The 20,401-nt window shown below is 31.4% G+C and overlaps 5 protein-coding genes across 5 annotated transcripts; 2 read left to right on the plus strand and 3 right to left on the minus strand.

Moving 5' to 3' along the window:
• Nucleotides 1–901: 901 nt before the first annotated feature.
• BX663DRAFT_521288 (armadillo-type protein) lies at nt 902–4,552 on the minus strand. The gene is made up of 10 exons (XM_051529223.1): nt 4,496–4,552; nt 4,317–4,385; nt 4,134–4,246; nt 3,745–4,071; nt 2,649–3,632; nt 2,143–2,571; nt 1,814–2,083; nt 1,546–1,738; nt 1,125–1,471; nt 902–1,064 (listed from the first exon to the last, which is right to left on the minus strand). Exons 3-10 carry the CDS (start codon nt 4,227–4,229, stop codon nt 957–959), a joined length of 2,754 nt encoding a protein of 917 aa, XP_051379304.1. The 5' UTR covers nt 4,230–4,246; nt 4,317–4,385; nt 4,496–4,552; the 3' UTR covers nt 902–956.
• Nucleotides 4,553–5,832: 1,280 nt separating this feature from the next.
• Nucleotides 5,833–7,316, plus strand: BX663DRAFT_441522 (NADH-ubiquinone oxidoreductase; the record flags this gene model as incomplete). Its single annotated transcript, XM_051523461.1, has 2 exons — nt 5,833–6,034; nt 6,127–7,316. The coding sequence occupies 2 exons, from the start codon at nt 5,833–5,835 to the stop codon at nt 7,314–7,316; spliced, it is 1,392 nt and encodes a 463-aa protein (XP_051379305.1).
• A 224-nt stretch (nt 7,317–7,540) lies between these two features.
• BX663DRAFT_554961 (splicing factor 3B subunit 1) lies at nt 7,541–11,334 on the minus strand (the record flags this gene model as incomplete). The annotated part of the gene is made up of 3 exons (XM_051531578.1): nt 7,541–7,787; nt 7,880–11,264; nt 11,325–11,334. The coding sequence occupies 3 exons, from the start codon at nt 11,332–11,334 to the stop codon at nt 7,541–7,543; spliced, it is 3,642 nt and encodes a 1,213-aa protein (XP_051379306.1).
• Nucleotides 11,335–11,551: 217 nt separating this feature from the next.
• Nucleotides 11,552–12,455, plus strand: BX663DRAFT_521296 (uncharacterized protein). The gene is made up of 3 exons (XM_051529224.1): nt 11,552–11,807; nt 11,889–12,008; nt 12,082–12,455. The coding sequence occupies exons 1-3, from the start codon at nt 11,648–11,650 to the stop codon at nt 12,249–12,251; spliced, it is 450 nt and encodes a 149-aa protein (XP_051379307.1). The 5' UTR covers nt 11,552–11,647; the 3' UTR covers nt 12,252–12,455.
• Nucleotides 12,410–13,155, minus strand: BX663DRAFT_521298 (uncharacterized protein). Its single transcript, XM_051529225.1, has one exon. It carries the CDS (start codon nt 13,115–13,117, stop codon nt 12,503–12,505), a length of 615 nt encoding a protein of 204 aa, XP_051379308.1. The 5' UTR covers nt 13,118–13,155; the 3' UTR covers nt 12,410–12,502.
• Nucleotides 13,156–20,401: the final 7,246 nt, after the last annotated feature.

A 20,401-nucleotide genomic window follows, 5' to 3' on the forward strand; every position in this document is an offset into this window, starting at 1 on the left:
CTATATTAAATATTCTTCTTTGGTATATTTGTGATATTTGAAAAAAAAAGATAAACTAATTAAATCTAATTATCATTTATTGTTTAAGCCAAGATTAATAGAAGATATAGAAAAATGACAACACCTGTAAAAATGGATTTTAATATATTTGATACACACACCCTTAAGATTAGTACTTTTCAAGAAAGCTACATATCTTAATATAATGTCATATGTTATTCAGTCGCAATTAAATATCTTCTAGTATTAAAATTTTGTCTTAATCCTTCAAATTTTTACATAATTATTTCTTGAATAAAATAACCCATCTTTAAAACTATTGTTCTTCTGCCTTGTTGATCTTCACTTGTTTCAACTTTGAAAGGGATTTTATTCAATTATAATTATTATTTCGTATTCTTAAGAAGGATAATAAACTTTGGGCCATTAGGGCTGTATTAAGTTTTGTAAATCTATAGTAAATGTAAATATATCTTTCTTTATAGAGTATATACGTCTTCTTACTACCCTTTTAGAGTTCAATATATATATATATATATATATATGCGTATGTATTTATAACAATAGCACCGCATTAGTTAAGAGAAAGTTTAAAATGACATCTTACTCCTTTTTCTTTATAAATATAATTCCTCTTATTTTAAGCTTGCTGAATGAAAGGATATAAATTTGTTTGATCTCTTTTTAAATTTTCTTTCCTAGAATACTTAAAAAAAATTTAACTAATAATCCCAAACAGGTCAATGATGTTTATAAAAGTTTTAATAAATAAGTATATCGGTCTATCCATCAACTTTTATGATTGAATTTGAGCAAATTTTAAGAAAATAAATTTAGATTGAAAACCACTGTATAATTATGACAAGTTTTTATTCTTTTTAAAATGGCTTTTTTTTTTTTTTTTTTTTTTTTTTTTTTTTTTTTGGTAATATGTAATTTTATATTTATATTGATATTTAAATACCATAACGCTCTTGTAAAGGAATTCTTACTTCTTGTGGCATCGATGATAATCCTTGTTGCCATTGAGTTTCACCAAACATATTTTTATATCCATTTAAAATCTAACAATAGAGCAAATAAATAATACGTTTTTTTACGATATATAATCTAATAAAACTTACATTTGCAAAAGATTCATGCAAATCTTGTGGGACATTTTGATAATTAACAACAGCGGAACAGAAAGAATAGAACTCTTTAACAGCAGCTTGAGGATTGACCTTGATCATTTCACATAAACCACTAAAAGCAGAGTATTTTTCTTCATTATCACGAATAGGTGTGAGTGCCATTAGCCATGGTTGAATAAATCCTTCAAGATGAGGAGCAACCAAATTAGGACAAACGAGACCAAGACGACCAATTGTAATAGCAACGTTTTCTAAAAGTGTACGTTGAGTTTGAGTATTCATCATAAGAGGGAACAAGCGTTGTAATAGAGGATCGACATAAGGTCTGATTTCTGCACCTGAAAAGATTGAAATTTTTAGCTTTTTTTTTTTTTTTTTTTTTTTTTTTTTTTTTTTGGAATATATCACTTACCCCATTTTAAGGCAATTTCACCAGCAGCCCATGTAGCATTATTGCAAACAGACACATGCTCAGCTACAGGGTCAATTTGTTGAAGAAGTAAAGGCATAAATTGAGGTACAACAGCACGAATGTGTTCAAAACATGATATAGCAAGATCACCAAGCAAAGCATATGTGGATTGACGAACTTCAGCAACTTCATCCTAATCATATTCAAATAAAAAAATAAATAAAATAAAATAAACATCACAACAAAATATATCCTCATTGATATTTACCTGGATACAGAGTGATAAAAGCTGTACAATAGGTGGGTTAGTATTGGCAACCAAAGGCTCAGCATCCTTATTGAGGGCCTGAACAATACCAGAAAGTAAATCTAAAGCAACAATCATAAAATCTTTATCAGGCTCTTCTAATGAAGGATCCATAGAACATAAACGACATTCTTCCAATGTCTTGCAGACAAGAACAACACAACGATTATACACGGGCTCAGCAAAAGGTTTAAAACCTTGGCCCAAAGCAGTTGTAACAGAAGAAAGACACTAATTCCAAATTACATAGTTTAGTTATCTTACTTTAAAGTCTGGAATTATATACAAACCTCTAATAAGGGGAACAAGTCGGTACTATCATCAGCAATTTCTTGCCATTTATTAATAAGAGGAGGCATAAGAGCATCAATATATTGAGGATTATTTAATGCTTCACCAACAACATCAGCTAAAGTACCAATGGTATCATAAAGAAGTAACAAGTTTCTTTTTTGGTATTTAGTAAATGCACTACAGAGAGTTGTAAGAATAGGTTGAAGGTAAGGGACTAAATCAACACCAGCTTCTTCTTCAAGTAAAGAAAAGGAAGAACAAGCAGCTTCTTGAACTCGCTTATTATTATCTAAAATACGCTGTAAAAGAATTTGAATGAGTGGTTCAAAATAATGTTGACGGGCATCGGGAGTTTGTCTAGCGCTTTCAACAATCCAACTGCAATATCTACCAAGAGTCCAACATGTGATAGATCTAACAAGTGGCTATATTAAGTTGAAAAAAAAAGAGATTTATTATTATTTCTGTTATCAGGAGTCACTATGTTATATTCTAAACTTACCTTGGGGTCATTCAGGTGATTAAGTAAGTAAGGCACAAGATCAGGAAGATGAGGTGCAATTTCTTGCATACCGCCTTCAGCAGCAGCACCAAGTGCCAAAATACCACATTCCCGATGAAGCCAGTCTTCACTTTCTAACTCACCCTTTAAGAGAGGAATTAAGATACGAATAACATCTGCTTCAAAAGAAGTACATAAAACGTCAAGAGTAGCAGCACTACACTTTCTCAAGTTCCATTCACCGTAAAATTCATCATCCTCAAAATCATCATAATCATCCTCATCCTCATCCTCATCATCCAAATCAGAATCTTCATCACCAAGTAAGCCTGTCTTTCTCTTTTCAGCATTATTAGCTTCGTCATCCTTATTTGTACCATCAGTTTCAACAACATTAGCTTTGTGGAAACGTGGCTTGATATCCTGCTCACTATCAGCAATATGTGCATCATCTTCATCACCACCAAGAGTCATCAAATCAATTTCAGAATAAACCATACCTTTAAGTAATACAGGAACAATCTTTTGAAGATAAGGATGAAGATGTTCGCGTAAATCGTCTTGTTCAGCAAAAACTAACCAAAATTCACAAGCTTCAAGAGCAAGATCACTATCATCTGATTGAGTACAGAAAAGCATGTATTCAACTAAATCAGGTAAATGAGGCAAAAGAACTTCAGGACAAATTTCAAGAAGACTAACAAGAGATTGGCAAACAGCTTTGCGAACGTCAATATTATCATCAGTAGCTCTCTTAAATAAGGCGTTTAAAAATTCGTTGATTCTAGTCATCAAAGGTGTCGAACGAAGCATAATGAATTGAGAAACACATGAAATTGCACTTAAGCGGATCTTATAATCAGGATGATCAAAGAAAGCAATAAATTTAGGTATCATAAATTCTAAAGGTTTGACACCACCAATTCCAGTATCGAGATCACGGGAAGAGTCCTCACAAATTTTTTGAAAAGTACTAAACGCGTTCTATTAAATGTACATAAATGAGTATACATGTAGAAGAAAGCTTTATAATTACGAAATCCTCTCTCTGTCTCTCACTCTTTTTTTTTCTTTTCTTTTCTTTTTTTTTTTTTACCTCAACCATAACTGGATTAGGATCATCTAATTTTTCTAATAAAACTTGAAGTACTTGAGGCCATTGTTGAATACCACCACGAGAAACAATAGATGCTATAACCATGCTGACAGGTTTGCCAACACTAGCATCACCAATGTTTCGAAGACAACAATCTTTGATATATTCAACTACTTCAGGGGAAATAGTAGGGAAATAGGATCGAATGTTATTCTTAAGTGTTAAACCTGCAACAGAACGAATATATTGATCCTCCTGAGGCATTTGTGTTAAAATGTAAACTAAATAGTTGTTGTAGTCAGGAATTTTATTAAAATATTCGAGTCTCTATAACAAAAGAATGGTTAATAAATAATGAAAGAATGGCTTTAATTTCATTTATATTTTACTTCTTGAACATTATGACCATCAGTAGGATTAATAGCTTCTCGCAAAAGTTGTAAAAGATCTGTAAGACCTTGAGCAGATGGTTGCCAAGCACTCATTTTTTAATTAAATATTCCTTTAGGTTATAAAAAAGAATAGCTAAGCAAATGAACATGGTTTTTTATTCAACATTTGTTTTAACTTACTACTTTTGATCTTAAAGTTTTTTAATTTTACTTCTAAAGATGAAAAAAACTCTCTTCTTTTGTTGAATGCTTTTTTTATAACAAAAGAGAAAGGTATAAATAAAAGAAAGAAAAAAAAAACTATATTTTATACAGAAAATAAAAAGATGGTTAGCTTTTTATATTTTTGAAATACTTGCTCAATTTTAAATTACAATTTTTAAATCTTTATAATAACTAATTATCCGTGTGTACACGCAATAAGAAAAAAAAAAAAAAGCAATATAATAGACCTTTTTTTTTTTTTTTTTTTTTTTTTTTTTTTTTTCAGTTAGTGGTTAAATTACCTGCTTAAATTTAATTTTATGGTTTTATTCGTTGTGACGTCGTCTGCTTTTTTTTGTGGCTGAGTAAATTTGGCTTAGAAAGCTAATTTACGTTCCAGCAATTAAAACTCTTTTTCTACTTATGAAAAGGATAACAAAAGACTGCACGAAGATATATTTTATATCTTTGTTAATAAAATAAACTTACTTTTATACTCACGCATTGTGTATAATTAGTTTTAATTATCATTTTAGTTTAATAAATTTATTTCTGAAAGATTATTTTTACATTTATATTGAATGTCTAATTATCTTTATCCTTCATTTACTTACTAAATGGATACTAAGTAGTTAAATTATTAGCTAAGATAATGTTTATCTTTTCTGTATCACTTGGAATGTTTAAAGCTTAACATTGTAAAGTTTATTATATGTTTTACTGACAACTATAAATCTCATCTTCCTAAAACTGTTAATAAAGTTATTGGTTTTTTTTTAATCAGCTTAATCAAATCAGCAAGTATATTTACATATTTTTTACTTTCATACACAAGTTATTAAAGAATTATTCAAATAGCTTAATAGAGTTTAAATCAATTTGAGGAGAACAATGTTCAAAAGCTTTAATTTAGTATGTGTAGTTTCCTCATTAAACGTAATCTCTTGCTAAATATTTTATCATATCTTCTTTTAGGAAATAAAGTTGTTCAGCTCGTCTTTCATAAGATTTACTAACTAGGTGTATAATTTCTTGACCAAGGAGTTGATATTTGTCTTGGCTCAATGCATTTAACAATATTCAAAGGTTCGAATCTCGACTCAAAAAAAAAAGAAAAATTGTAATGCAAGTCTGAAATGGGATCAACAATAATGTACCCAGATTTGATCTCCGATATTTTGCGTCATTCTCTAACTATACCTTTTTTGTTTTCAATTTCGCCCTGGACTCAATCCACCCGGTTTGAAAAAAAAATGTGGAGAACTAGTGAAGAAAGTCATTTAATTGTTCCCCATATTCATACATATTTTTTTTTAAATAAAAAAGGTAACATTGAAGATAAATCAAATTAATAGTTAAAAAAAAAAACTAATTTTACTTCAATAAACAATTGTTTCCTTTATCACTTTAACGATCAAAAGTTCATTAATCGATTTTTTTTTTCTTCTTTCAACTCCCCGCTCTTTCTCTATTTATTTAATTAATATACAACATGTCTTTTACTACGAGAATGTGGGCACGTAGACTTGTCAACCCCATTTCAAATACAAATATATGCACATCACTTTTTAAATCTCGTACCATGCCATTAAAGGCATTTAAGCCACTACGTACATTTGCAACTGCTGTTCACCACAAAGAAACTATAGGCGAGATTCCCATTACTACTATTACAGAAGATAACGAGTCTAGAAGTAAGACTATTTTGAATATTACTCATAACAAAAAAAAATTAGAACGGAAATTTTCTAAATTGAGTGTTTTATTTTATGTGATTTATGAATAGCTATGAGTGAAGAGGAAGAAAGTAGAATGCGTAATTTCACCGTCAATTTCGGTCCTCAACATCCTGCCGCTCACGGTGTACTTCGTCTTATTCTTGAATTAGAAGGTGAAGAAATTGTACGTGCAGATCCTCATATTGGTTTATTGCATCGAGGCACTGAAAAGTTGATTGAATATAAGACTTACCTTCAAGCTTTACCTTATTTTGATCGACTTGACTACGTCTCTATCATGACAAATGAACAAGCCTATTCTTTAGCAGTAGAGAAATTGTTGAATATTGAAGTTCCTGAGCGTGCAAAATACATTCGTACTATGTTTGGTGAAATCACTCGTATTTTAAATCATATCATGGCTGTCATGTCTCACGCTATGGATGTGGGTGCCTTAACACCTTTACTTTGGATGTTTGAAGAACGTGAGAAATTAATGGAGTTCTATGAACGTTGTTCTGGAGCTCGTCTTCATGCTAATTATGTTCGTCCCGGTGGTGTTGCAATTGATATTCCTATTGGTCTTTTATCTGATATTCATGAATGGGCAGAACAATTTGGTGATCGTGTTGATGAGATTGAAGAACTCTTAACCGGTAATCGTATCTGGCATATTCGTACACGTGATGTAGGTATTGTAACAGCTCAAGAAGCTATGGATTGGGGTTTCTCTGGTGTCCTTTGTCGTGGTTCAGGTATTAAGTGGGATATTCGTAAGGTTGCTCCTTATGATGCTTATGACAAAGTAGAATTTGATGTTCCTGTTGGTCAAAATGGGGATTGTTTTGATCGTTATCTCTGCCGTATGGAAGAAATGCGTCAATCACTTCGTATCATCAATCAATGCATCAATCAAATGCCTGAAGGCCCTGTCAAAACAGATGATTGGAAAGTAACTCCTCCTCCTCGTGCTGCAATGAAGCAGGATATGGAAGCATTGATTCACCACTTTAAGATCTTTTCCGAGGGCTACTCTGTTCCAGCTGGTGAAACTTATACTGTTATTGAAGCTCCCAAGGGTGAATTTGGTGTTTTCTTGATTTCTGATGGTTCTAATAAACCTTATAGATGTAAAATCAGAGCTCCTGGTTTCTCACATCTTCAAGGTTCTGATTTTATGTCTCGAGGTCACTTACTTCCTGATATGGTCACTATCATTGGTACTATGGATATTGTGTTTGGTGAAGTTGATCGATAAAGTATAGAAAAACTCATTTAAATCCCCCACCCCCTTTTTTTTACTCTGTTATATACACATATATATTTTTTTTGTAAAAAAACAAAAACAAATAAATTAAATGAAAATATAAATATAATGCATTTATTCAACATTTGTAAGAAATAGTAATAATAATGATAAAAAAAAACACAAATAAAAGATAACTAAAAAAAAAAAAAGAAAGGGTTTAAAGAAGGGCATTTTTAGAGGACATAATCTAACTCATTTCGAATATAATGGTTGCGTTCGTCGTTTTCCAATCTTGGATAGTAAGGCACTAACGAATCTTGACTTCCAATATACAAAGTATTATAAATCTTCCAATACACTTCACGAACTTTTCTTGCAGGATGGAAAAGACCTTGTAATGTATACTGAAGAATAGTAGCTGGACCAAGTGCAACACGAAGACCTTCAATAGCTTCCATGACTGCATTGATAACATGTGGACTATTTTTTATTTTATTTTATTTTATTTTTTTAAAAAAGAAAAGAAAAAAATTAAATATTAAATAAATGTACACACATATTATCTATCTTACCTTGTTTCAAATATATTTGGCCAAATATAATTTAGTAAATGACGAAGAGAATCTTCACATCCAAGACCAACAACACCAAGAGCCATATGTTTAATGGTGGTACAAGCAGTTTGTCTATGAACAAGATCACGATCCATCAACGCATCTTCTAGCAAAGGAGCTACAGCATTAATATAATCTTTACCCATTTCACCTACATATTCAAAAATAAATGAAAGTGACTTCAATACACCATTCTGTACATTAAGTTCAGGTACTCTATATTCGTTCATTAAAGCAGGGAGTACAGTGAAGGGAGCACATGTTTCAGCTACAATAGCAATAGCTACAGTTGTACATACACGGTTTTGACGTTCCTGGACCTTTAAGTTATTTAATAAAGTAGCTAAAACATCTTGAGGACCAATGGCTTTAGCAATATAACCAAAGGTATTAACGGAGGCACGACGGATACCTTTCTTGTGTGCCTTTAAGAGGTCAAGCAATTCGAAGCAAACTCGCATCCATTCACGAGCAGAGACATATTCAGCACCACGATCTGCAATACGACCAACAAGATCAATACAATTTTCTTGTACCTTTTCATGACGATTACGTAAAATTGGAGTTAAACGAGGTAAAAGATCCTTAATGGGAGGGGTCATGCTTGCCATACCAATTACATTTACAATAGATTTGAGGGCTCCCAAGATGGAACCCAAGACCTCTGGATATTCTTCACCTAAATATTCATAAAGAATTTGGCCTAATTGACTCATCAATTTCTCTTCTCCACAACTCTTCATAACAACAGCGATACGTGAGATTAAATCAGCGGCCTGTTGACGGACCTTGGCAGATTTGTTATTTAAACGCCATAAGATGGTATAACAGATTTGTTGAAGATAAGGTTTAATACGCATGCCTAAAGCATTAACAACAGTACCAAAACCGTTCAACATGATAATATCTTCAACTGTCTGTTCTTGGAATGCATAAAGAATACCATCAATCAATAGTTCTTCAAGACGAGGATCAATATCAGCTGCACCCAAGTTGGATACAATTTTTTCAATTGTTTCCATTACCATTTTACGATAGGGCTCACTTTCATCCTTTAAATCATTGACAATACGACTCACAATTTCAGAAACGCCTACTTTATTAGCTAATTCAACTGTTGTCTCAACTACTTGTTTGTAGTTACGACGATCAAGGGCCATACGACGAACCCAGAAATGCTTAAAGAATTCAGGTAAAATCTCTTCCTTAATATAAGCAGGCATAACACCATCTGTAGCAGCACATTGTTTTACAACTTTCAATACAATTTTCTTCATTTCTTCATCAGGGGATTGGAATTCACGAATCAAAATGACCATAACCTCCTTTGTATAATAATTGGCATATTCATCGTCCATCAAAGGAATAATGTAACCAATAGCTTTCAAGAAGGCGGCAAGACCTTTACCACGATGTTTACGAATACCCAACCATAAGGGTTTAAGGACAGAATCAAAAGATTCTATACCATATGGAGCAGCTGCTTCGGCTAAGGCAGCAATAGCTAAAGCAGTAATCGTACGTACCTTTTGTTGATCGTCTTCAAGACCATGTCCAATTGCTTCAACTAAATTTTTAAGATGAGGCAAAACAGCACAGCCCATAAGAATAGCAACTTGTTGAACAATCTTGATACCTGTATGGCGTGCCTGCCATGATTTCTTTGAACGACAAACAGCTTTCAAGAAAGGTAAAAGAGCAGGAATACCTAAGGCAGAGGCAACAACTGAAAACGCACGAGCTGTTGTATTACGAACATACTCATCAGGATGGTCAATATCTGGACGCATTGTAGTAATCATGGTAGGAAGACCAGCTGCCTTTGATAAATTTGAGATAATTTCACGACCCTCAACACGAGCATAGTAGTCTTCATCAATTAAAAGAGGTTCAATAACGACCAAAATCTTGTGTACAAAAGGACGAACTAAATCATCTAACTTATAAAGAATACGATCAATAACTTTGACCAATAAGTGACGTTCTTGATCTTCTAAAGTGGGAGACATAAGCAAAGGTAAAATTTGGTTGAACAAAGGACCAGGCCCAAAATCACGAGCCTTATCTGTAATATGACGCAGTGCACCTTTACGCATAGGTGGTGTACCATTTTTAATCTTTAATAACAAACGCATAATTTTACGTTCCTTAAGCTCATCAACCGACATTGTGCTCTCATCCTTTTCGTCCAGTAATTTACCGAAATGTTGCATATCCTCTTCCTTGAAAAATGGTAAAGCACCAACACCAGGAATTTCCTGAGGAAGTTCAGGTACAATTATTTGTCTTTGTTCTTCTTGCATAACGAAGCCTGTATCACCCATTGGTGTAGGTGTTGCTGTTAACTTACGAGCAGGTGTACGAATAGGTTCATAACCAGCAGGAGGCTCAAGGATTTTATAACCAGTGGTAGGAAACATAGCATCTAATTCTTCATCAGATAAAGGACGATTACGAGCATCTAATTCACGTTCCCAACGTAAAGCATTTGCAGCTTCAGGTGTTATATATGATGCTTGTCCAGGTAAAGGCGTCATCATGCCTGTACCGCCTACAGGTGTTGCTGCGACCAAATCAGCAGCTACAGGAGTGGCATCCCAACGAGAACGCTTAGGGGTAGCGCGAGGAGTAGCATCTACATCCCATTCAGAAGGTCTTACAGGGGTAGCATCCCAACGAGATCGTTTAGTACTAGCTACGGGTGTTGCTTCTACATTTTGAGTAACAGGTGTGGCTACATCCCATCTTCTCTTTTTACGTGTAGTAGGTGTTTCTTCAACATTTGTTTGTGCTTGTTGTTGTTGTTGTTGAGCACTGGTACCATTTTGTGCTTCTTCCTTTTTCTTTTGTGCAATAATCGATAAAACTCTTTGTTCTTCTTTTTCCAATTCAGCTTCACGAGCTACTTCAGAATAAGATCGAGATTCATTATCTCCTTGATCTTCTCCAAATGCGTCTTTTCTACTAGGTGATAACATACGATTAAAACGACGTTGTTGGTATTCATTTTGTTTTCCAGCAACAGTACGTTCACGCATTGTGTCAGCAAAAGGATCATAAGCATCTGCGCCTTCTCTAGATTCATCGATAATATCTTTAGAAGCTGTATATGAATTTAATTTACGTTTTGTTTCTTGATAAACTTCATCCTCTTCCTCTTCTTCTTCATCGACAGGTAAAGAGGTAGAATAACCTGCAAATTTATCAGTTGTGTAAAGATCAGTATCATAAGAAACACCAGCCATACTGGCATGCTTCTCATTATTTAAAACTGCTTTGCTAATGTCTTCTTCAGTAATTAAAGCACGTTTTGCTTGTGTGGCTTTAATTTCTTTTTCAATGTCTAGAAGTATATATAAAATTAGATTTATTCTATTTATTTCATTTTAACATTAAGCTTTACCGTCACTCATGATTTGATTTTACTGCCTTTATATGTGTATATAAAAAAAAAAAAAAATGAATGTTTTATAATTTACACAGAAAGAGAAAAAAAAAAAAATCGTAGGAGTTTAAATTAATTTGTGACGCACTCATTGGAAAAGATGTGTGTTGAATGCTAACAGTAAAATGAAGCGAGGGGTTCAATTTGATTTAAGAGTAATAATTATTAGTTTAATTGACCCCGCCTTTTTTTTTTTTTAAATAAAATAATAAAAAAAAACAAAATCCTTATTCATATATATTTTTTTGTTATCTTTTTGAGCTTACATTAATTAGAGGACAATGACAGAAACTAAGGATTGCATTGCTGAAGCGGGAAAAACTGCTGCTATCGCTGGTGGTGTAGGTTTTTTTGTGTCAGCCATTCAAAACATAGTACAAAAGCATACTACAGGTGCTAGAGGTGTCATTACCAGAACAGGTGGCACTGTTGCTTTCTTCGGTAAATATATGTATATATATAAATATATAGAGCTACAAAAACTTTGTTAGTAGATCCGAAAACTTAGACTTTCTATTTTAGCTGCAATGGGTGGTATTTTTACTCTTGGTGAATGTACAGCAAAAGATATTCGTGGAAAAGACGACGCTATCAATGCTGCTATTGGTGGTTGTGCAGCTGGTATGTTGGCCGGTATTAAGAGTAAGTATAAAAAGGTTAAAATGAACAATATCTAAAAGCAATTTGAATATATTGATATACATATATATAATAGGTCATTCATTTGCAAAGATGGGTGCTGGTTGTGCAGCTGTTGGAGCCACTATGTATGCATATGAAGCTTCCGGCGAATTAAAGGGAATTTATGCTAATAAAACAAGAGAGGAAAGAAAACAGCATGAAAAGGAATTCTTTAAACAGCAAACCAAAAACGAGGAAGCTTAAATATAATAAAATATTTGGACATATTTACATGTATGTATTATATTACACTTACAACACCACCAATCCTTATATACGACTTAGTATTCATATATACAAGCGCACCTGAACAATGATTTTTTTTTTATTTAAATACAAAGACTTTGCTTAATAAATATATAGGCAGCAGAAAAAAAAAAGGATGTATAATAATAGTAATAATAATAATAATAATAATAACTTTACAAATACCTTTTTTTTTTTATTATTATTTCCTACACATGAATAAGATATCCAGCTTTAATCAATGACTCAACATCCGTTCTTTTTACATAAAATTGATTCCCCTTTGAGAGATTTAAAGAGCCGTACTCAGTATTAATTTCTCCTGCATCACGTATGACTCGTACTTCAATAAATAAATCCATAGGCGGTTCTAAGCCTGCACCTCCAGGACCACCTAAATCAACTTCTAAAAAGCTTTGTTTATATGTGTTGACCATTTCTCCATATTCTTCTAAAAACTGTTGTTCTGTCGGGCCTAAACTAGCCAGAATCTGTCTTTTATATTTTGAATATAAACCAACATTCCATAAAATATCTTTTAGTTTACTTGTTCGATATCGATTATAAGCGAATAGCACACGTTTATTACGCTTCACTGCTAAATGATATAGCATGACTTGTGATATATTACTTGGATCTTGCATGGCTTGTCTTGTAGGATCTTCTTTCATTGCATTCACTGTTTCTTTTGCTTTGTTGTGTAAAAAGCGAATTTCTCTGCAAATGTTTTGCACAAGATCATCATTATAAGGTGAAATGAAAAGATCAGATGTACGTTTTATTTCTTTAGCTAATTTATATGCTAAGTCTCCTGATAGTGCCATTTTATATTAAGTTTTCATTGAAAATTATTAAAAAAAAAAAATAGAATTGAATAAAACAATAAAATAGTTTTTCATAAAAAAAAAGAGGTCACGATAATCAATTAACTTGTTGTGAAAAAGGAATATATGCTACACGTATAGTTCTTCTATAACTATAAAAGCTATATATCAAATACTAGTTTGAAAACAAAATAAATGTTTATTTTATCTAGATACCTTCATTTTTTTTTTTTTTTTTTTTATAAATATATACTAGAACAATAATTTGTCTGTCTATAGGCAATTGATTAGGTAATATAAGATTTTACTTAAAAATTTTAAAAATTAAAAAAAAAAAATCAAATAAATAAATATGTATATAAAAAAAGGAAAACGTCAAAATAATAGTGAAATCAGAAACAGTAACTGAGGTACCAACAGCCCTACAAAGATAGTTAGTTAGGTGCCAGGATCTTGATGAGAATGATAGATATGATAATCCATTTCCTATAGGGTTATAGTACAGACAGCTGGTTAATGGACAGACCAAGTAGAGGTCTCTAGTGAAAGCCAAAGCTTTTGGAAAGGTAACAGATTCAAAATGAAGAATAGGGTCTTCAACAGAGAACAGAGGTTACAATCGACTATATACATGACGACCCTTGATGAAATAAGCAAGAGTAAAGCCAGAGTGAGAGTAGTATGCGCAAAGTTTTGGTTTACCATCTCAAAGCCAACAAGCAGCATGACTACATTCAATATAGGTCATTGTTAAGCAAAGAATTGGATTAAGGCGGCAAATAACGAGCAACGTAAAAGTAGGATATTTACGGATATGAATAAGGCTATTGTAAAGAAAATGTAGACAGTTTACCTGAAGTTGTTGACGATCAAGATTATCCAAAGATGGATCACAGAGTTGCCAGAAAGGACACTTTAAAAGCTGATACTATTAATAACTATTAGCAGATACCCATAGATAGAGCAGCAGTGTAGATAGTAAAGTGTTTTTAAGTAAGTTCAAAAACCGTATCATATGATTAAGTTTTTTATTGATAGTTTTTTTTTAGTTGCGTCTTCTAACTTATTTCAAATGTATTACTTCTTGAACGAAAACATGCATACTCAATTTTAAAAAATGTAGAATTTTTTTCTTAAAAAAAATAAAGAGGTGGAGGGGGAGGTGGAGGGATATTACTAACTGCATATGTTTTTATGATCGAGCAGATATTAGGATTGATGAAAAGCTGAAGAAGGAAAGGAGTTATTCTAAATATGGAAGCATATGTATTATATTTTATCATGCATTCTATAGGATGGTATTATGGATGTTAAAGATAGTTGTGAAGCTATTGGATTCTATCTTGTAGCAATCTATATTCACAAAATAGAGGGTTAGAAATATTTTATGGCTTCAATCATAATATATGGTAACTTTACCCTCATTATTATATTCATGATTAAGTTACATACTACTTTACCAGCTATATGTACTGTTACCGAATTAGCTGATCGCATACCTGATAGTTCCAAGTTTGCATGATAATATTTACATCACCCTGATGCTTCAAGAAGCCCTGTGTTTCAAATTCAGGTCCACAAAACTTGCAAAAGAACCTATTTAATTGAAGAACTAAAACACAAATGCTCCGTAACTGACTGGTTGCTTATTATACATTACACTTTATAAAACAAAGAACGAAAATAAAACGGCAATGATGAATTGTATACAAATACATTAACCATAACCCTCATTTACAGTCTTCTCCATCTGAGCAAAAATTATCTATTTAGTGATTATCAAAATATTTAAGTGTTAACTCTAATTATCCTTTCATTTTATTGTTAAAGAGAACTTGTATAAAATTTAAATATCATTATTTATTAGAGTGCTATTATTCTTTTTTATATGTGCATATCTAAGTGTTTTTTTTTCTTATTAAAAATGCAATAAATGATTTTTTTTTTTTAAAAATTGTAATAGTAGAGGTAAAATGGAATAGAGGAAAAATATAAACGAAAGTAAGATATAAAAGAAAAGAAATGAACAAAATTAAAGAACCAAAGAAGTATTCTTATTCTATTCAAGCATGTTATCTTGAAGCTAGCTAAGAGATATTTCTATCGTAGTTGATAATTACAGTCAAGCTAAAGCAGAGTTGATGGATCAATGTTCTCTAGTGGTAATATAATGCCATTATCAGGTGTTGGACGTCGAGGTAAACAATCCGGTTGATACGGATTTATTAAACTTGATAGCACTATATTGAATCTATTAGCTGATCGCTTAGTAAATATTTTAGCATCTATAATGATAAATGACAGAGGGTGCCAATTGTTAAGTAACGAAAGATTCCGCTTTTTATATAATAGAACTATTCTGGTCTGTGCCTAAGAAAGTGGTATAGCACCGTGGCAAGCATCTATCAATAACTGTAATAAAAGTTCTCTTGCTGTAGAAAAGTTATAAAAAAAATACTTATACACTTTAAAAGGTGTTCCATTCAAACCAGGGCTCCGTAGAGTAAGAGAGTCTGTAACAACAGACATTAATTCAGCTGCAGTAGGATCAGTTTTCAATGCAGTAAACTAATCATTCGTGAGTTTTGTATCTTCAGAAATGTTGCCTAATAAAGACTTAATTACAGTTTCATCTTTAGCATCAGGGGTATATAGATTACTATAAAGCCGATAGGTTTCTTTAAGTATATATCAATAGTAGATTCCAACAGTTTACCATTGTCACTTGACCTTATCGCTTGAATAGTTTTCTTAGCTTGCCAGGTTTTGATCACCTTTTAGAAACGCTTAGTGTTCCGCTTATTATCCTCATGCCATTAAGTAGCCGAACGAAGAAGCATCTGCTGCATTTCAGTCTATACTTTGTTTTTCAAGTAGCTCAGTTAATCGCTTTGAAATGAATTAACCTTTGTGATTGAATGTTATCGGTGACACCGGAAAAGAAATATTTAAGGATTGATAGTTATGTTGTAGCTTTTATATTTGGCCCTGTTGCTTTGGTTTATAGCCTGTGGAAAAGATCTAACAGGCGTCTCGAAGTGTTCTTTTAAATAATACCTATAAATTCTGCGTGAATTTATTGGAAGATTCCAATTTAAAAGAAAAATAACAGCTTTGTCAAATAAAGCTACAAAAAAATTATTGTGCAGAAGGAAAGCGTTGAAGCGTCAAAAACCAGGTTCACTATCTTCCTTAATTGACAGAAAATCAAAATAAAGTGACTGATGATCTGCCTATGAGGTAGGTAAAAGCAATTACTGTCTATTGCTAACACGAGTCATATCCGATGCTTTGCAGAAAATGTAATCAATTGTGACGGTGTTTGTGTCCCCGCTGAAAAGTAGGATGACCATCCGAGAAACAATTGAAAAAAATTAGACATAAGTCAAACATACGAGTGGAGAAATCTTTGGTTTGTAGAAGAGTCAGGAAGATTTTTTTTTTTAAGTTGAAGATTAAAGTCTTTTTTTTTTTTTTTTTTTTTTTTTTTTTTTTTTTTTAAAAAAAAAAAAAACAGAAGTAGATCTTCATCAACTAGTTGAATGAAAGGTGAGGTCATGAAAGAGTCCAAAAAAAGGGATTCTATTTTGTAACTGAGCTGGACCATAAATATTAATAATTAAACAAATGATTTAGTTGATAATAGTATCCGTAACGGACAAACTAATACGATACACCTGAAAAATCAGAAAACAAATAGAAGTGAAATTATTGACATTGTTCATCAGTCAGATAGTCCTATTGATGAAAGGCCGAAACTTATTGTAAACACAAGATATCCAGAGACAAAGAAGAGGATTTTGGATAAGATAAAAACAACCTCTGGGTGTTTTTGTCAGCGCCTTTGGAAATGATACGAGCATTTAAAGATGCAATACGAATAGCTTTAATACTCATAACCCTTACGGGCAAAAAGCATTACAGTAGACTGTCAAAACGACAATAATTGATCCGAAACGATTGAGGAAGATAGAATATTAGCATTGTTATAGAACAAGCTCTGGATATAAGCACAAGTAATATTATAAAAGATGAATTACATAATAAAGGATAAACCATAAGCCTGGATATGAAATAAAACTCTGTATATAACATCTTGTAAATAATATAAAACTTATTGACATCCAATCGTCTAGATGTATCAACTAAATAAGACATTGTATCATTTCTACATATTTATTTTTATGACCTTGACAAAGGATTCAGGTTATCTTTGATCCAATAAAATAGAATATAAAAGATATCAGGAACATACACTCAGATCATTATAACACTCAATAAATAATCCATAAATCAGTCTCTTGAATCAACACAATGTATATCTGAATACTAACACTGTTTCATGACTCATGTTCTTTGACAGCTATTTTTACTTCTTTGATTCAGGATTCATTAGTATAAATACAAGCATTTGTATAGACACAAAATAATCTTTAACTTTCCTTCAACTTTCAATGCTTATTCTTTTCTTTTCATTGAATAAACACAGTCTCAAACTATACTTCCTTTCGTTCTCTTTCTCTTTTTATTTTACTTTTTATTTCTATTTTTATTTTTATTGTATTACGTACCATCACAGTAGTTATGCTTCTTTGTGAAAGATAGAAGAAAACAGTAACAATCTTCTTGTCTGTGCGTGTAGAGATAGAAAAGCGACGATTATTATGTAAAAATAACAAAAGTAAGTATCAGCCAAAAACAATCAAAGTAAGTCTTTATGGAATATTTTTTTGGGCTTTATTTATCATATCATTTTAACATTATGCATCTTTTGAACATAAAACTTTGGATTATTCGTATTTTTAAGGGGGTTTTATATATATATATATATATTAAACCAACAGCTTGAAAGAAGATTGCCCGTTATGAGTTTGGGTAAAGTGCTATAGATATCCCATATAAAAAGCAATCAATATTATTTTAGAATAAAAAATTATTTGATCTACTGCAGTAATAAACTATAAAGAATTACCTACTATGGATTTATTGTTTAAATTGATTATATATAATCCAAGCACAGTCTGTCCACTCATTCGCAAAGGTTACTCGGTTTCTCCTGCAATTAGAAAACTATATGATAAAGCACCCTGTTTTGTATGTTTAATAAAGGATAGATCTTTTCTTATCGTCAGCTAGTCTGATCACTCATTCGTTTTACTTTATCATCTTTTTTTTTTTTTTTTTTTTTTTTTCGTATTTGATATCACAAGGACAATCTCTGTGAGTAGTGTTTCCATTCTATTTCCGAATGATAGCTTGCAAACTAAGAAATATTGTCTATCCATAGTTTCTCATAAGTAACAATAACTCTACTTGAAATTTTTGTTGTCAAATAGTTCTTCGCTTTAAGTTCTCTTTACCTTACTTTATATAGATTTATTATGTTAAAAGAGACAAACCCACCGGTTAAGACCATAATCGAGCGTAGCACGATAGAACAGCTAATTTAATTATGAATAAATCAATATGCATTATTTTAAAAGTATAAATACCCTTCCTAATTTTAATACGAGATCTTATTTTTTTTTTTAATCAAAATATTAGACAAACAGCCAAAAATAATCTTAACTGGAGACAAATTTTTTTTTTCAAAAGTAGATAAATATTTTTGACTTGAGGCCAATTATTTTTGAGAAAACGCCAATTTCTATAAGCCTGACTGTAGCTTTATATTGAATGCTGTCAATAGTTAGGCCACCGTTAATTGCCCGCCTGAGTGGCCATCTTCTTCATGAAAATTTATGTAGAAAGCCAAGTCACTTGTAGATCGAGGGCAGATAAAAAAGCTTCCCTCAGTAGGGTGAAGTTAATCAAGCACTAATTGATAAGCTTCAGTCTGGCAAGTGAAAAAGCTTTTGAAGAATTGAGAAAATGTGCAGCACTGGGATCAATTGCTGAGTCTATGATTGACAAAGCTCGTTGATATCGAAGAAATTCAGAGATCTTTGAACAACTAGGTAAGTAGGAATAACATAAAATAAAAGATAACTTATGTGGATATGATAGTATCATGTAGAACATGTCCTACTACTTACTATATTATAGATAGTAGTAGTAATGATATCACTCTTAAATCATTATATTCCATTGGGAATTATTTACATAAATCAATAATTTATGCAATATATATATATATATATGTATATAAAAGGAGAAAGGATAAGCAAATGACCATCGAGTATACTGTGTAGTTGTATAAACTTTCTTTGACAAATCAAAAATGAAACATGAAGGTAAGTTAAATACAGTATTCAAGTCTTATGTAATCCTAAAATAAAGTTTTGTGAAATGAGAAAGTTGATAAATTCAAGTAAAAGAAAAAGCGGATAAAGATCCATTATTAAAAGTTTTACCTTATAATAGCATAAAATTTATGAAGCAAAAGAAAAAAAGGTTCAAATCATTTCTAAATGTGAAAAAAAAAATTGTTTAATTAATAGTAAAATAAGTTAAAAACGACCTGTAAAATAAATAAGAATTTATGCATAAAATAAACAGTTTCTTATGACTAGTTGAGATAATAATAAGGAAAAAAAATATTCCCATTTTTAATAAAAGTGTTTCCAACGTCATAAAAATAATAACAATAATAATAATAATAATAAAAAAAAAAAAAAGACCGGGAATGATGCGTAACATACAGGTTAAGAGGTCATCTTCCAAAAATAAAAATACATTTAAATATTCAGATAAAATTCATTTTCTTTTTCTTTTTTTTTTTTTTTTTTATTCTTTTTTTTTCATCTTCTTCTTTTTATATATACTTGAATCAATATGAATATTCTTTGTCTCTTTTCATTATTAATCTCATTCTTATTTATCAATTCAAATCAAGCTTTGCCTGTATTTGATGCTGAATTAGTTGCAAGTCCGTTAATACACGATGCTCGAATTACTTATCGTGGAGGAAGGAGTCTTCCAGCTTACGATAATAAAAACTCTGCTGTAAAAATGTAAAATTATCTACTTGTTTCATCCTCTTTTTGTCTCACAATGCACAATAACTACATCCTTCCAATTTTATACTGTAAATAATAACAACAGAATATATAGTAGCAGCTATTATTAACAATCGTTTATGTACATGTATACAATATCTATATTGTAATATATCTATTTCTCTTATTTATATGAATATATATAATAAAGTTGATCTTTTTTTTTTTTTTTTTTTTTTTTTTTCCTCTTATATTATATTATATTAACTGAATTTAAAACTATTCATAACAGCAGCAGCAACAGGATTTTGGCCTGTCATTTAGTATTAATGATAAAAACAACTGT

Source organism: Cokeromyces recurvatus (genome assembly GCF_025118155.1).
Source record: "Cokeromyces recurvatus strain NRRL 2243 chromosome Unknown BX663scaffold_31, whole genome shotgun sequence".
Classification (NCBI taxonomy): Eukaryota; Fungi; Mucoromycota; class Mucoromycetes; order Mucorales; family Mucoraceae; genus Cokeromyces; species Cokeromyces recurvatus.

Excerpts from the sequence above, each read along its gene's own strand:
- BX663DRAFT_521288 (XM_051529223.1), bottom strand. The coding sequence starts at position 4,229 with ATGAGTGCTTGGCAACCATCTGCTCAAGGTCTTACAGATCTTTTACAA. Across the intron at positions 2,572-2,648 it reads ATCACCTGAATGACCCCAAG|CCACTTGTTAGATCTATCAC; the intron begins GTAAGTTTAGAA and ends AACTTAATATAG. Across the intron at positions 2,084-2,142 it reads ACTTGTTCCCCTTATTAGAG|TGTCTTTCTTCTGTTACAAC; the intron begins GTTTGTATATAA and ends ATTTGGAATTAG.
- BX663DRAFT_521296 (XM_051529224.1), top strand. The coding sequence starts at position 11,648 with ATGACAGAAACTAAGGATTGCATTGCTGAAGCGGGAAAAACTGCTGCT. Across the intron at positions 11,808-11,888 it reads TGGCACTGTTGCTTTCTTCG|CTGCAATGGGTGGTATTTTT; the intron begins GTAAATATATGT and ends TTTCTATTTTAG. Across the intron at positions 12,009-12,081 it reads TATGTTGGCCGGTATTAAGA|GTCATTCATTTGCAAAGATG; the intron begins GTAAGTATAAAA and ends TATATATAATAG.
- BX663DRAFT_521298 (XM_051529225.1), bottom strand. The coding sequence starts at position 13,117 with ATGGCACTATCAGGAGACTTAGCATATAAATTAGCTAAAGAAATAAAA.